The following is a 14521-nucleotide window of genomic DNA, read 5'->3' as shown; positions in this document are numbered from 1 at the left end:
CAACAAGACTTGCGGGCTACCCAGAGCAGCAGTGGGGACACAGGGTGCCGCATGAGCTTGTGAAAGTGGATTCGGCAGGGAGAGGCTCCAGAGAGCGAGCTCCTCTGCACATTCACATTAGTTTACCTTCAGATTTATTTGAAGTATCTCTCCTGAAAACTGTCCAGGGGTGGCAAAGGTGCAGGAAACCCCAGCCCAGTCCCTGCCTGCTTGCCTGTAACCCACTTGCAGGCAGCACGGTTCTCCGGCCCCCTCCAGTGGCTACAAAACAGGCTCTTGCAATCCCAGTCCCTGCTCTCTGCTGCATACAGGAGTACTTCCCCTTCCCATGGCGAGGTAAATGATTAGGCAGACAGCCATGCTCTTGCACTGGAACATCTTTATTTAGCTATACACAGACCCAGGCCCACCACGGAGATCTCCAGTCTGCTCTTGGATCTAATCTTGCTGCTGTGCACAACCATTCTACCCCGGGCAAAAGCAACAGACCACCAAATGGTGCTTCTTGGAGTGGGACTCACTTGGCTGTCCTGGGCCTCTGCTCCATCCTGGGCAGGTTGCTACACTGCTTGCTTCACTGGAACAACAACGGCTGAAGAGGTGCTGTACCTCAAAGGCTGGTTTTGGTGTAAAAAGTGCTTTACTTGAATCTGGGGATGGAAAAAAACCACACACACACACACACCCTATAAATGCTGTTCTGCTGTTTTGCAAAATTCCCAAATGGCAGGAAATTATATTTGCGTACCAGGCCAGCTACCAGTATTTCATACTCTGAAAATCCCCTAATACAACAGAGACAAAAAGAAAGCCCACAAGAAAAAAAAGCTCCTTTGGATTTGCTTTGCTTATTCTAGATCTGTTGTGGTTCTTTAACCATTTTCCAAACCTTGTCATCCCATCCCACACCTACTTACAGCAAGGCCACACGATGCACACTTAATATATTATGCAGAACCGTAACAGGCATCCTTCAAATGAGGGGACGTACACTGCAGAGCTGTTTAATTTCCCACCTGTGACTTCACAGTTGTGTTACTGGTGTTATCTGAGCACGCCTCATGGACAGCACGTAAAAGAATGCTTTTACAAAAGTGAATGCATTGCTACATAGGAGGAAATGGCAAAGACTGAATTAAGGCAAAAATAAACGCTGCTTATATAGTGCGAAAATATAATATGCACACATTATTACTTGGATTCCATACTGGAAGACAAGTGTTTCTTGGGTTTAAAAGGATGAGGACAGTCAGAAAATAAAGGTTGTGGCACTACGGAACTTCATAAATCTGTTTTAAGATTCATTATTACCTCTCTACAATGAAATTTCCAGATATTCTGTGTACTAAACCATTTCACTTAGGCAGAGCTGGGTTTAGGTAGCCTCAGCAACCACTGACCACCAGGACTACTCCAACAGCAGTTTCCACAGTTCTGGCTCAATATTCTGTGAGTTGTTCTACTGAGTTGGGCACCCTTCAGTCCCTCAAGCCAAAAGGAAAGACCACTCAGGTTTAAGGCTGGAAGCTTTGCAGGAGGCACAGTGCCTCAGCTGAGATGGGCAATGGATGGGTAGTCCCACAAAAAGCCTCCTGTGGCTGGCTTCCTCCAAAGCTTTGATTCTGCTGATGTCCAAGTGCTTGTGAAACTTCAAGCTGGTTTGCTACGGGGTTGGGAGAACCCTCCTCTGACCTGTGGACCATGAGCTTGAGATATTCATGGTCAGGGGAACCTTTTGGACGCTACCTTGGTTGGCTTTGAAGAACCGTGTCGTCCTTCAGATTTGAGGTCAAAAGGACTACCCACACGCACAAAGTTCAGCATGCTGCTGGAGCATCATGATCATTATATCTCAAATTATAAATAAAGAATAAAAAACTAACTGAGGGCAGAGTTCCCATCCTAGCATAACTTGTGCTTACCAGTGGGACCTACGAAGGAAGCGTATCAGTACCAAATATTGACTCTGCCGTGGAAAGAGAGCTTTTCTCATTTCAACTCACATGGGAGTCATGGTTCTGGGGGGGAGCATGGAGATATGGCTGCAGCTGCTGGCCTGGGTAGGGTGTCAGTGGCTGGCTATCCGCAAGAATGCTGTAGGACAGTGTCCATCAAGCACACAACAGTCAGTGAATCAAAAACCGAAGGCAACAAAAAATTTAACAGGTGATCTGCAGAGGCTTAGCTCTAACTACATGCTGCAGCTACAGCGGGCACCGAGTGATCACGCCTGTAGCAGCTAAATGCCCCGAATCTCCTTGGGCCACTCTCCACCACGCACACTGGCATTTCTCTGCAGCTCACTCCAGATGGAGCCAGATTTCCCCAGAGGGGCGTACGCCTTCCGCTTCCATCCCACTACCTTCTCCCAAAAGGCACTGACGTGTAACTGGTTTGCAAAACCACGTGAACAAGTAAAAACCAGGGAGGGAAAAAGTCAACCCAAAGAAGCTGTTTCCGTGGCATTTTCTCAAGACAACCTCCCTCATTTTCTGCCTCTATACACTGGAGCTAGAGAGCACGCTCGGTCCGTGCTCCTGCAAAACATTATGGTTCCACCAGCAAGGTGACAAGAGGCTTTACAACCTGTTTGCATCTTTTAGGCATGTTAACACGTCTATAAAGCAAGCACACAACTCTCAGGCAACACGCTCATGGGCTGCCCTGGCCCCCAGTACGGTGAAAACCTAAACCATCTGCAAGCCTGAAAAGGAAACAATGCAACACTGCTGCCTTCTCACCTTGAAAGCATGCCCGCTGCTACATATCCTTGCCATTACATCTCATCTGATGAGGGTTCTGAAATTATCTGAGCACTGAGTGCAGCCATCACGCTTCAGCCTTTTCTCAACGGTGCCCAGCAATGAAAATTTTGCCACCTTGTCCTAAAATCAACGAGCAGAGCAATGTAAGGGGCCAGCTGGACACTGGCTGCCCTTCCAAGCCTGGCCATGGAATAGAAATAACAGCAAACAGAGATTCCATTTTTTTCCTGTCCTTCCTCCTTCTCTGAAAGCACCTTGGAAAGGCACGTGTTCTGCAGCAGATAATAAAAATATACAAAAAAAGTCCACTGCTGCTTATCAAACTCCACCATAAACGTATCCCAGGGGGAGGGCCAGAAACTGAGCTGTGAGCTTGCATTCACCAATGCCTCCGGAAAAAAAAAGTATCTCATAAACCAGCGCCAAGCCCTGTTCACCTTTCCCTTCCCTGCTCGAAATTTCTTCAGGTATTTGAAAGCAGATACACCCAACTAAAAGATATGCAACTCACCCCCTCCTCCCTCAGCAGCTGGTCTGAAGCGTGAAGCAATTCCACGAGCATCTAAAAGCGGAGCACTCATCCAGGGTAAGACGCTGCTGGTGGAAGCTCTGCGGAGGACAACTTTCTAAGTGTCCCTTCGTGGACCTGCAAGGGAGAGGCCGGCACAGGTGGGAAGGGAGCGTGGGCACTGCGGGGCTCCGTGCTCAGTCTGTGGGGTGGCCGTGAGGATCCAACCCCACAGAGCCAGGATAACCAGATCTACCCAAAGACATCTGAAACTGCCAAAATGCAAAGCAGCTTAAACAAACCCAGCTCCCCGTTACCACAGAAGGTCAAGGAGAAGAGCAGCTGGAGAAGGATTTCATTCCCAGGAGGGCCTGTCCTGCTGTCACTGTCACCCCATGCTTAACCCAGTTCTCAGCAACAGTTCCCCAATACCATACCATAAATAAATCCCCAACATCTAAATTACTTCTAAAAAATACCCTTGGCAACTCCATGGGCATGGAAAGAACATTTGGCAGAGAAACACGGTCCAAAAAAGCAGTTTGTAATGTGAGGACTAGAAAAACTTGGATCAGAAACGTTGAAGCAAGTACCACTCGCTGCCTGGGCTTTCACCCAGGAGGGACCATCTCACCTCTGCCCTTCTAAAAGCTGCTGTTTTGACAATGTTTCCTGTACAATGACTATGTCTCACCTCTAAGGAGTTGGCTGACCCCAAGACGCCCAGAAGTGAGCTTGTGACACGAGGGAAAACAGCAGCATAGGGGCACCAGGAATCAAAGGAGCCTGGGCAAAGCTCTGCCAGATGCAACACTGCATTGGGAAGCTCCCTGCCTATTAATTCCCTGATAAAAGATTAAAAAAAAGTCCTTTCTTCTCCCTTCCCTGCAGTGCTGACAGAGTCAGGATGCAAACAAAAAGGCCCATTAGGTGGACTTGGGAGGGTGCTGCCTGGTCACGCTGCCACTGGGATCTGGAGTAAAAACAGGGAGGAATTTCTACCGGCCCTTCAGCAACATCATCACCACTGCAATATTGCAAGCAGGAAGTCTAGAGAGAATTTTGGGTGTCCTTTTCTTCATAATCACACAGATACACTCACAGGCATTGCACCAACCGCTAGCAGCACAACAGTTTAATTCAGCAACCCCTCCACTGTTGCTCCTGGTCACTCCCAAATACGCAAACCCACTTACAGTGACCAGGAGGTGAGTTTGGCCATTACATTTCCCGAAAGTACCCCAGAAATCTTTCAGGTTCACATTCTGGCTTCACCTGAGCATCCCAGTCCTCGTCCCTGCACCACGGGGATCCCATCGCCCCAGCACGGGCCGCGTGGCTCTCAGTTTCCGTGGGTGAAAATAACGTTTCCTCTTCTCTCCACGTCTTCTCTTTCATGCTACAGCAGCGCTCCTGAGACCTGGCCCAGCCCTAGGCCGTGGGGAGGAGGACTGGCCAACCCTTCCCTCGTCCATCACAGCGCTGGAGGGAGAGCCAAGATGCCACAGCAGAGCTGGTGGTCTGCCGAGAGGGCTCGGAGGGGATAGGGTTACACGTCCTGCTACTCTCCCACCGGTTATGACGGGGCCTCTACAGGAGGAAAGCCAAGTCAGCAGCTACCTTGCAGCACGCAGAGGCACGGGTAACAATTCTCCAAGTAACGCACAGCCACCGGACAGGAAACTTGATGCATTTCACACCAGAGGAGGCAAGAAGAAAATACACCCACTTTTACAGCAGCAACCACAAAGTCCATAGGTAAGAGAGAGGCCAGGTACTGACAGCAGGAAGAGAGCGGTGCTGTTGTAAACCAGCACTGGCACCGAGGCAAGGAGAGACTCCCTCGCACGCTACAGGAAGATGAAAGGCTCGAGTACAGACACATTTGCCACGCAGAAGTGCCTCTGAGACCCAGGGTGTGTGTAACACGGAGCAATAACAGAGGTAGAGTCCTAACAGACAGACATATGCTAACAGCTGCAGGATATACTGCGTTTGCTCATGTACCAGCCACACACACACCTACTGGCCTCGCTGCCCAACCAGCCGCAAACAACAGGTCACCAGTTAAACAACTGGTGGCTTGACTACAGACACACAAAATCACCACACCCCGAATTTGAAGGGGAAAATCGCAGGGAATTGTGTGCACTCCATGAGCAAACCGGTATTTCTCTGCGAGGGTAGGGCTAAGGTTGGCACCCAGCTTTATCAGCTCACTCGTTTCGCAAACCAAACCGTCCCAGAAAGCAGCCAGTTGCCCTTTAACTGTGTTCGTGAAGTAAAAATTGTTTAATGGGGTCTGGGACGGGAAGGATATGGATCAGATCCAGACGAGATTTGCCCAGTATTCTCCGTACAGCTATGCGGCAGAGAGACAACAGGCTCCGGGCACGGCCTGCAAGAAAGAAAGCAGAAGAACTGGTGAGGGACAGGGGGATGAAGAGGGAAAGACAACATCATGCACGTCGTGCTGAGCCCCAGCTGGCAATGGGGGAGCCACTGACCCCTTCCAAACGCTGAGGCCATGTCCTGCACAGCATCCTGAGGGCAGTGCGGGAGAGCTGAGCCTGCTCCGTACTCACACCTCCTCTCAGCAAAAGTCCAGGCAGGTTTAAAACCCAGGCATGTGCAACGCTGAATAACTTTGGGTTTGGGGTCTGGGGGTTGTATCCCACATCCTGGATCCCTTCCCAGTCTCTCTGGACTGGAGTTCAGGAGTGAAACCCCACTTCCGACCCTGGTGCAAAGCCCCGGCCTTCACCAGCTGAGCCTGGTGGTTTTACGAGGTGCTGCCATTGCTGGAAGCAGGGTACGTGCTGAAGCGATGCTGCTTTTGTTATAAAAAGAAATAAACAGCAGGTAAATTTAGGCATGTTTGGGCTTGAGGCTCTGGCTTTCTTCTCTAACTCATTTGCTTCCCAGAGGACATTAAATTCTAAAAAAACACCTTTCTCCATCATTTTCCACCACCATCTAAGCTCCCTCCTTCCATCTGCTACCACTGTTGCATCTTTACTTCCCAAGCAGCCTGCCCAGACACAGCTACCCCTCGAGCACAGGGTCACTCGAGAACCGTGAGGACACATCTGCACGGTGCTGGAGACCTGGGGCTGACTGGAGATGCCATAACCTGGCTGTGGCCCTGCCCTGACACCTCCCTGCTGCTTAAACCTTGCCTCGGGCAGCTGAGGACACCACCAGGCAATGGAAAAGAGCTGGGAGAAAGATAAAAAAAAAAAAAGGTAAAATTGTGAAATTGTGTGGTCAGAGGTTGGGCTAAAGAGCCTGGGTTCACTTACCACGTGCTTCTTTGAAGACCTGCAGAGCCTCAGGGTTCACTTTGACCCTTCCCGTGGAGTCGAACTCCAAGGCCTCCACTTTGACCAGGTTGAGGTTGGCTCCAAAGTCAATCAGGAGGTGGATGAACGCCGCGTCGCAGCCGTGCCGCAGGACGGCGTCCATCACACACACGGGGGAGCCCCGGGAGAAGCCCTGGATGTTGATGGGGCCGCAGCAATTGAAGTCGGGGTTGGCCCCGGCCTGGAGGAGCAGCCTGAAGCACTGCAGGTTGTGGTAGGCGGCGCTGATGTAGAGCGGGCACACCACCAGCGTGGTGAGGGGCCGCAAGGAGAGGCTGGAGACGCGAGAAGCCAGGTGGTGGTTCACGTCCACGTCCGCGCCGTACCTGGATGAGAGAGGAGAAACCCTTTGGACCCCAACACCACCACAGGGCCTGGCAGGTGTCCTGTCGTTCACTGACACACCAAACGAGACAAAAATCAAATTAAGGCCGTGGTGTTTCTGAATAAATTTGTCTGCAGGCAGGTTTAATGCGGCTTCACTCACTCACCTTCAAATTCAAGGGAAGCTTTTCATCACGCCTCCCTCCCAGGGACCCGCAGGGAGAGGTTGGAGCGGGGATGCTGGATCCAGCGTGGTCTGATCTTCAAGAAGCAAAGCTGTTCCCCCGCCAGCACCAGCACAGGCTCAGGGCAGAGGAGGAGCAGCTGAGGGACACCTTCCCTTGCCCTCCCGAAGGACGTGCCAAGCTCAGCCCCGAGCCAGCAGCACGTCATGCTGGATGCTGAGGGGCTGGCTGGGAAGCAGGGGATGCTTCCAAATGACTCAGTGGAAGAGATGCAGTGAAAATAACTTCCCCACCAGGGTAACGCAGGCCAGAAAGCAATACAAGCGATTGATCTGACTGTCACAAACAGCAGGGAAATGGAAACAGCAACCAGTGCTCAACAGTGAAACGTGTACGACAAAATCCCGCTCCCGAAGGAACTTGGATGGCTGAAACCCCGTTAGAAATCCCAACAAGGGGAAAGAGAGATTCAGCCAGTGTTAATCTCAGCTGAAGGGACGCACCTGCCAATTCTGAGCGTGTAGGAAACTGGAAAAATAGAAACTAATTGCGTCAGACCTCCCGCTCTCCCCATCCATCCTGTGCCACTCAACTCACAGGTTGTATTTCACACCAGATTAAACTTTTACATTGAACATAAGTTTTAAATTTTAATATTTTACACCAGATTAAACCAAGGGAGCAAACTAAATCCCTGCTTGATGGAAATCAGCAGCACCATGAAACAGGAGCAGCAGCCACGGCCTACCTCTTATCAGGAAGTACAGGAGGCACTACGTTTGACAGAGCAGCAAACAAGGCTTACTGCCTTTGGTTCTTTTTCTTTTCTTTTTTTTTTTTTTTTTGTTTTAGGAGGAAGTGGAGAATACAGCCAAGAAAATGGGAGCAAGAAGGCCAAGTGCTGCTCTCTAGAAAAGCATGGAATTTGAAAAATGGTAACGCTGCACAAAAGAAGAGAGAGCAGAAGTAAGCCTTGTTCCCCCCAGGGTGGGAAACACCCAAGCAGTGGGGACACCGTAGCTCCATCTGCTTCACGTGCAGCTTGGGCTGGAGCAAGGAGGAAGACAAGACGATCCCCTAAGGAGTAGCTGGTTTTCATTGCAGCTTTACGGATCAAGTCGTGTCCCTTCCCCACACAGGAACAAAACATTCCTTCGCCCGCCAGCCCCTCTCCCAAAATTGCAAGCCACGTATTCAGAGAACTGGATTTTTCTGTCTTCGTAGATATCACATCATATTCCTTCCTGCAGTTAATAAAACAAATATGGAAACCACCTGGGGATGAATTCTTCCTCACTGCAAGCACGACTCTTTCTGAACCCAGTAGGGGTTGGTCCCTCTCCGGGATACACCTAACCAAGGGCTTCAAGTCAGAGGACAGGAACAGACTCATTTAAATTAAGCACACATAGAACAAGGAGTGAGGAAACTTGTCTAAGAGCTGCAAATGGCACGCAGCGTATTTTTACCCCTATGCACAGGATTTCTCAAGCAAGAACATCTAGGCTAAGATCTCCAGAGACCTGTGGGGTGGAGAAAGGCAAGGGAAGGCTGGGGTGAGGCTGCAGTGACACAGGTGAGTGCAGGTTGGTCCTCGACCAGCCACAGGACCAAGCTTTGCTCCCCAGGCCAGGCAGCTGGCCTGGCGCTTGCTGCACACTCAGGGGACATTTTCCACCTTCTGGAGACTTTCGCAGCACTTTGCTGCATTTGCATCACTCCATATTCAGGGAGTAAATGAGAAAAGGTGTCTGCTCTCCACAGGCAATCCCTGTAGATAAAGACACCTCTTAAAATCGGGCTACACAAGTGTTTGAACAGCATCAGCTGTGCTGCCAGGGAACTTTCACAGGAGGGTCATGGGGCCACTGCCTCTTACAGCCACGGGTCTCACCGGGCAGCAGGTAGCCCCTCACTCCAGTCCTCTGCTTTTCTGTTAATTATCATTGACAAAATTATCTGTAGAAACCCCTACTTCCAAGCAAAGCACGCAACGCTGCTTTTGTTAGTACCTGCCTGAAGAACTGGTACGATTTGTCAGATTTTTTCACTGCTTTTAGTGTGGCAAGAGCATCCTCTCATCCTCAGTACACTGGGTCAGCCCTCGGTTGTGCTGCAGTCCAACGCCATCACAGCATGATCGCATAACAAGCTGTTGGGAAAGAAATCTACACCCTGGAAATAAAACCGTAAATATTTCTGCCAGTTGTCTTACAAAATGGATCACCATTCCCTACCCCGCGTGTATTTACTATTAATGGGTACAGTTTCACCTATTGCTTGCTTAGCTGTTTCAGCAATTGTGGTAGGGCTCAGGAGTCCCCATTGTGCTGCCATATGATTATAAAAAATGAACCAGGTGATGTTTAGACACCTGCAGCAAGCCTGACTGGGCTGGGCTTTCTTTTCAGAACACTGAGGCTCTCTCGAGCAGAATATTCCGAGATATTTCCTTGTATCTCAGCATAAGTGTCTTCCTCTCCGCGTTCCCCCTGCCAAGTCCTTTAGATCAACATTTTGAAAATCTCTGAGTGAGCTTTGTAACATAAGACTGCATTTTAAAGTAAGCAACTCTGAGCAGATCTGTGAAATCCGTACTCCAAGATATTTGAAATGTTGGGCAATCTGACAATTTGGTATTAGCTTAGCAGCCTTGGGAGAGACATCGTCTAATAAAAAGATATTGGACAAACTCCAGTTAATTTTTAATCCTGAAAGTTTTCCAAAATCTTGCTTTTAATATTGCTGGCAAGGTATCCCGAGGAGTAGACACATAAATCAATGCATCAGCTCTCCATGTGCTGAAATACCATTTGCTACATTTCACCCTGCCTTAGTGGATATCAGGGGAGATTCTCGGGAATGCAGCTCGTATGCTGAACCCTGTACCAACAGGCATGGTGCGAGGGGGGCGTCATTCTCTCAGCTTGCACAAAAAGGAGCAAGGAAGGGGCTGGTCTCCTCTTCTTTCTGCTTGCCAGCATCCTTAGAGCTGCACTTGTGTGAAAATTCATTTCCCCACCAGCAAAAATCCTTTCCATTGTTATTTTCTAGCAGCTATGGCCATTGAAGGGGTTCCTTGGAGAGTGTTTCTCTGTGAATCCAAATAAACCTTCTACTTTTTCTAAACTTTTACTACTCCTTTCTACAACCTGTAGTTCCCCCCTATAATCCACTTATTTGGCATCAAAGGCTTGTATAGTTGCTCAGCACGATCCCTGATACAAAAAAGCTTCCAATTTAGAAGAAAGGAAGCATCACAGCACACCACAGAGGAAGAAACTCAAGTTCACACAGCCTCCTGCTCAGCCCTGAGCCCACTTGCTGCTGGTGCACAGAGTGTCCTAGTGATGGGGTGAGTGTCTGGCAGCCAACAGCAGACTGTGCTGGTGACAAGCACCTCTCCTCCTAGGACAGAAAATGGTCACAGCAGCAGGACTAAGCAAAGGAAGGATGTGTTTCTGAACAATTTTTGGTTGGGTGGGTGATCTGTCTCACTTGTAAATTCAGCCAACTGGGACTGAGCAACAGGGCATGGAGCTGGCCATGGGGGAGTAGCAGCAAGCAGGCAGTCAAGATGAAGGCTGGGGGGAAGATGCTCTGCAAGATTTGGCTCTGAGACACTTGCTGGGAACTTCTGCATTCTCCCTCCCGCCCACCAGTGGCCCCTCTCCGCCAGTTTTGCCAAGCCCATAGAGGCACCAGGCACACAAAGAGGAAAGGGTGCTCCAAAGATCCCAAGGGGAGGAGGAAAAGGAGGTCAGAACCATTCCTCTCCTCACTGGGACCATCCCCAGCCTGCACCCACTTCTCACCTGATCAGCTCCCGCAGGATGTCTGCCCGGCCCACGCGCGCCGCGTGGTAAACGGGGGTGCTGCGGTGGTGCCGGCTGCCATTGGGGTCAGCCCCGGCTTCCAGGAGGATCTTGGCACACTCGAGGTGCCCGTTGACCACGGCCACGTAGAGGGCAGTCTGCCCCTTGACGTCCACCAGGTCGATCTCGGCCCCTTTGCGCAGGAGGAAGTCGACGCAGGGGCCATGGCCGGCGGTGGCGGCGATGCGCAGCGGGGTGCAGGGCAGCCAGCCGCAGCACCACACCGACTTCTCGTTGATCCGGCTGGCGTGGGAAGGAGAAGCAGAGGGTTAGAGAAAGCCCCCCGGTCACCAAAATGCTCCTAAAAAACCCTGACTCCCTTCTCACTTCGTAAAGGGAGTTGTCCCAGATCAGAAGTGAATGAGCAGGGGACTACAAAGGTTTAATTCTGCTCCCAAAGTGGCAGAAGGTTGTCAAAGCAGCAGGGAAACAGAAAGAGGACACAGCAGGAGCAGAGAAATGCCTGAACACGCAGGCATCTGTATCCCTCTGCTGGTACATCCACGTGCTCAGCCTGGCACCATGGGATGACATAAATGCAAATCCAGGGGAGCTCAGCACAGCGCAAGCACAGCCCTGCTAGGAAGGAGCTAGCTCGGAGGGGCAGCCATGATAAACAGAACAGCATGAATAGACCATTAGCATCCTTGTTAGGCAGCCACGCTGGCAGAAAAGCTTTTTCCAATTTATACAAGACATGGCTCTGGCTGGAGGCTGCTAGGATCCCCTCTGAAATCACCTGTACTACTTGTCATACTCGTCCAAATTTCAGGTTAGCTCCACAAATCCCATAAATATCCAGACTCAGTCCCCAGTTCTCTGCAAGTCTCTGTGCAACACAGAAGCACCCTGCAGAGAGGAAGGGATTTCTTTAAGGCCAGCACAGGCAGGCAAAAGTGCCCTTTAGCCAGCACAGCGGTGGATTTGCTCTTCTAGCTCACTCCACGCCAGCCCACGTAATTGGTACAGGGAAAAGCAGTTTTTATACGCTGCAGTTAAGGCAATTTGCTAGGAGAGTAATGCCACGATGTTTTTGTTCAATCATGTTTCAGGAAGACGAGTGATATAAACCTTGCATCAGGCCCTCAGCTGTGAAGTCTTTTGATAAAAAAGCTCCCTTTAATCCTTGCAGGTTTGGGAGTCTCCACCCCAAACCTACTACCAGGTTCAAAGAAGTCACTTCTCTGCTCACTCCACCACCTGTGTGATGGCACCGTAGGTCCTGCCAAACTTTGCTTTTTCCTGCACAGAAGGATGCCAGGTTCAGCTTGTGACCTGAGAGGGCTGCCTGGCCCTGCTCAATAGGGTTACCACATAGCAGGGTATAAAAATAAGGCAAAACCTCAGACCAAGGGACCAAAGAGTCCCAGCACAGCTACCTAGGTGGCAGAAGGCAGGGCTAGCTCATTCTCATTTTTGCTGAAATTAATTTTTTTTAAGGCTAGTAGACATTTTGCACTCTAAGCAGTTTTCTCCATGGTGCAGGAAAATTAATTAACCATCCCCACGGTCACAGACTTAGCACTGGGCAGATTTTGTAACACAGGGTGTTTCAGGTTTATATTTGATTCTAATCCCTTTTGTGTGTTTTTCCCATTATACATAGACTCCTATTTTCAAGGTATTGCATTTCCACCGTGATCTGAAAAGAGTTTGTGCATGGACGCTGCATGCTCACAAACTGGCTTGAGACTGGCCTCCTGGGAGGCCGACAGGGATGATTTCAAGGGTGAGCAGCGCAGCCTCCCCCCAGACACATCTCCTGTAAAAATGGAGCAGGGCACTTCCACCAGCAGGAGAGGTCTGGAAACGAGAAGCAGGCTGTGGGGAGGAGGAGGATGGTGGGGTGAGCATTGGATGTAGATGTCATTAACCAAAGTTTTCAGAGTGGTGTTAAGTCAGACCTCACACCTGGCTTCCCCTTGGTCCCATGGGGATAACCAAAGCCAGTTACCGTGTGGCAAACCACCAGGGTGGGAGAAACGCCCCTCACCTTTGGAAGCTCTCCTCTTGCAGCAAGCTCTTGAGTGTGGGCAAGTCCCCGACGTAGGCTGCGTCGTGCAGCCGCGTGTCCTCGCAGTGCTCCAGGGGGTGGTCGCAGAACTGCTCCCGCAGCCACTCCTTCAGGTTACGACCTGCGCTGGAGACAGGGCAGCTGGGTTGAGTCCTGCCAAGAGGCAGGTGCTGAAGAGCTTAGCGAGGCTCCAAGGTGGCCACAGGGCTACCAAGGGGCATGAAGGGGAACAGTTTGCCTTGCTGGGCGAAGCCACCAGCATCCCTGCGGGTGCTGAGAGCGGGGAGGCGAGGGGCTACCCCACCCCACACACCTGCAGAGGTGACACGAGTGCTGGGAGCCCACCACCAGGCACAACCCAAAACAGCACCAGGCACATCCCCAGCCCCAAAGCCCTCCCCCAGCCTCCCCGCGGGGTCTCCCCTCGCCTCACGGTACCTGCGTGCCCGCCCGAGGCGCCCAAAGAGGCGGCCGGGTCCCCGCCGCCCGGGGCGGCTCCTGGGGGGCTGCCCTCGGCCATCGGCCGCAGCTCGGCCCCGGCTCCCGGCCGCAGCTCGCAGCCTCCTCCTCCTCCTCCTCCTCCCGGCGGGGCCGTCCCTTTTTCGGGCCGGCCTGATTGGGTGCCCGCCGCCGCTTCCTGCCTCGGCGTTAAGGTGGTTTTTGGCCGGCCCGAGGAGATGGCGGCCCCAGGGCTCCCTCACGGCAGCCCGGGGAGGCGGCGGGGCTCGGCTCGGCTGCTGCCAGCTGCCCGCCTCAGGAGCTGAGGTGGCCCCCAGGAGGCGAAATGTCGGAGCCTGGGGCTGCTCCCCACACTGCAGCCTCGGTCCGAGCCCCTAGATTTCAGGCTAAAAATGAGTGTCAAAAGCACGCAGCTCGTTTGTTGGTGTAGAGACCTCCCCAGAGGAAAATGAGGCAGGCTACATGCCGAAAATGTGCCCGGTCCTATAAAACAAACCCCACAGCCACCGCCTGCTGCAGAGGTGCAGACCAGGTGTGTGAAACCTGCCTTGATCCAGCTGTAAATCAGAAGGATTTTGTGTTCTTAGGCGGGATAAGGTTCACCCATAGCTCAGAATCACAAAGCTCTGTATGATCGCGTTACCCTGTTTTTCCCTGCGGCGTAGCTCCCGGGGTCCTGCTCATGTAAACACTGCTAGAACAGGCATGCTGAGCATGGACAGGGCTGGAGGTGAGCAGGAAGGTGAGCCAGTCATGAAAACACAACCAAGACACAGCAAGGAACAGGGGCTGAGCAAAAATCCACTACTTTGCGTAAACCCCACCAGGTATTTTCAAGCACAGCACTCTAAGCTGCACCCGAGAAAGCACCAGAGAACTTGTGAGGTGCCTGCACTGTGGAAGTGCAAAGTGCAAACAGAAGTGCAGGCGTGGAGAAAGACACACACACGTGCAAAAGGTCTGCAAGGAGAGGGGCTGACATCGAATCCAACCTCCTCCGAGGGCAGCTCTCACAGGCGAGCTGTCGTA

At 51.5% G+C, this 14521-nt stretch overlaps 1 protein-coding gene and 1 long non-coding RNA gene across 2 annotated transcripts; both read right to left on the bottom strand.

Annotated features, from left to right (window-relative positions):
* Positions 1 to 359: 359 nt before the first annotated feature.
* LOC311438977 lies at positions 360 to 4268 on the bottom strand. The gene is made up of 2 exons (XR_014694479.1): positions 3277 to 4268; positions 360 to 650 (listed from the first exon to the last, which is right to left on the bottom strand). It is a non-coding gene; the product is annotated as an uncharacterized lncRNA (long non-coding RNA).
* A 125-nt stretch (positions 4269 to 4393) lies between these two features.
* On the bottom strand, positions 4394 to 13610 carry ASB1 (ankyrin repeat and SOCS box containing 1). Its single transcript, XM_084524090.1, has 5 exons — positions 13472 to 13610; positions 13013 to 13154; positions 10960 to 11262; positions 6576 to 6961; positions 4394 to 5671 (listed from the first exon to the last, which is right to left on the bottom strand). Exons 1-5 carry the CDS (start codon positions 13551 to 13553, stop codon positions 5538 to 5540), a joined length of 1047 nt encoding a protein of 348 aa, XP_084380216.1. The 5' UTR covers positions 13554 to 13610; the 3' UTR covers positions 4394 to 5537.
* Positions 13611 to 14521: the final 911 nt, after the last annotated feature.

Source organism: Aythya ferina, assembly GCF_964211825.1.
Source record: "Aythya ferina genome assembly, chromosome: 6".
Taxonomy (NCBI): domain Eukaryota; kingdom Metazoa; phylum Chordata; class Aves; order Anseriformes; family Anatidae; genus Aythya; species Aythya ferina.
Note: the sequence above shows the minus strand (reverse complement) of the source record. Positions and strands in the feature narration are given on the sequence as shown.

Coding starts and splice junctions, on each gene's coding strand:
- ASB1 (XM_084524090.1), bottom strand. CDS start 13,553: ATGGCCGAGGGCAGCCCCCCAGGAGCCGCCCCGGGCGGCGGGGACCCG. Junction 13,155..13,471: donor CGCCTCGGGCGGGCACGCAG/GTACCGTGAGGC, acceptor TCTCCAGCGCAG/GTCGTAACCTGAAGGAGTGG. Junction 5,672..6,575: donor GGTCTTCAAAGAAGCACGTG/GTAAGTGAACCC, acceptor TCTTTCTTGCAG/GCCGTGCCCGGAGCCTGTTG.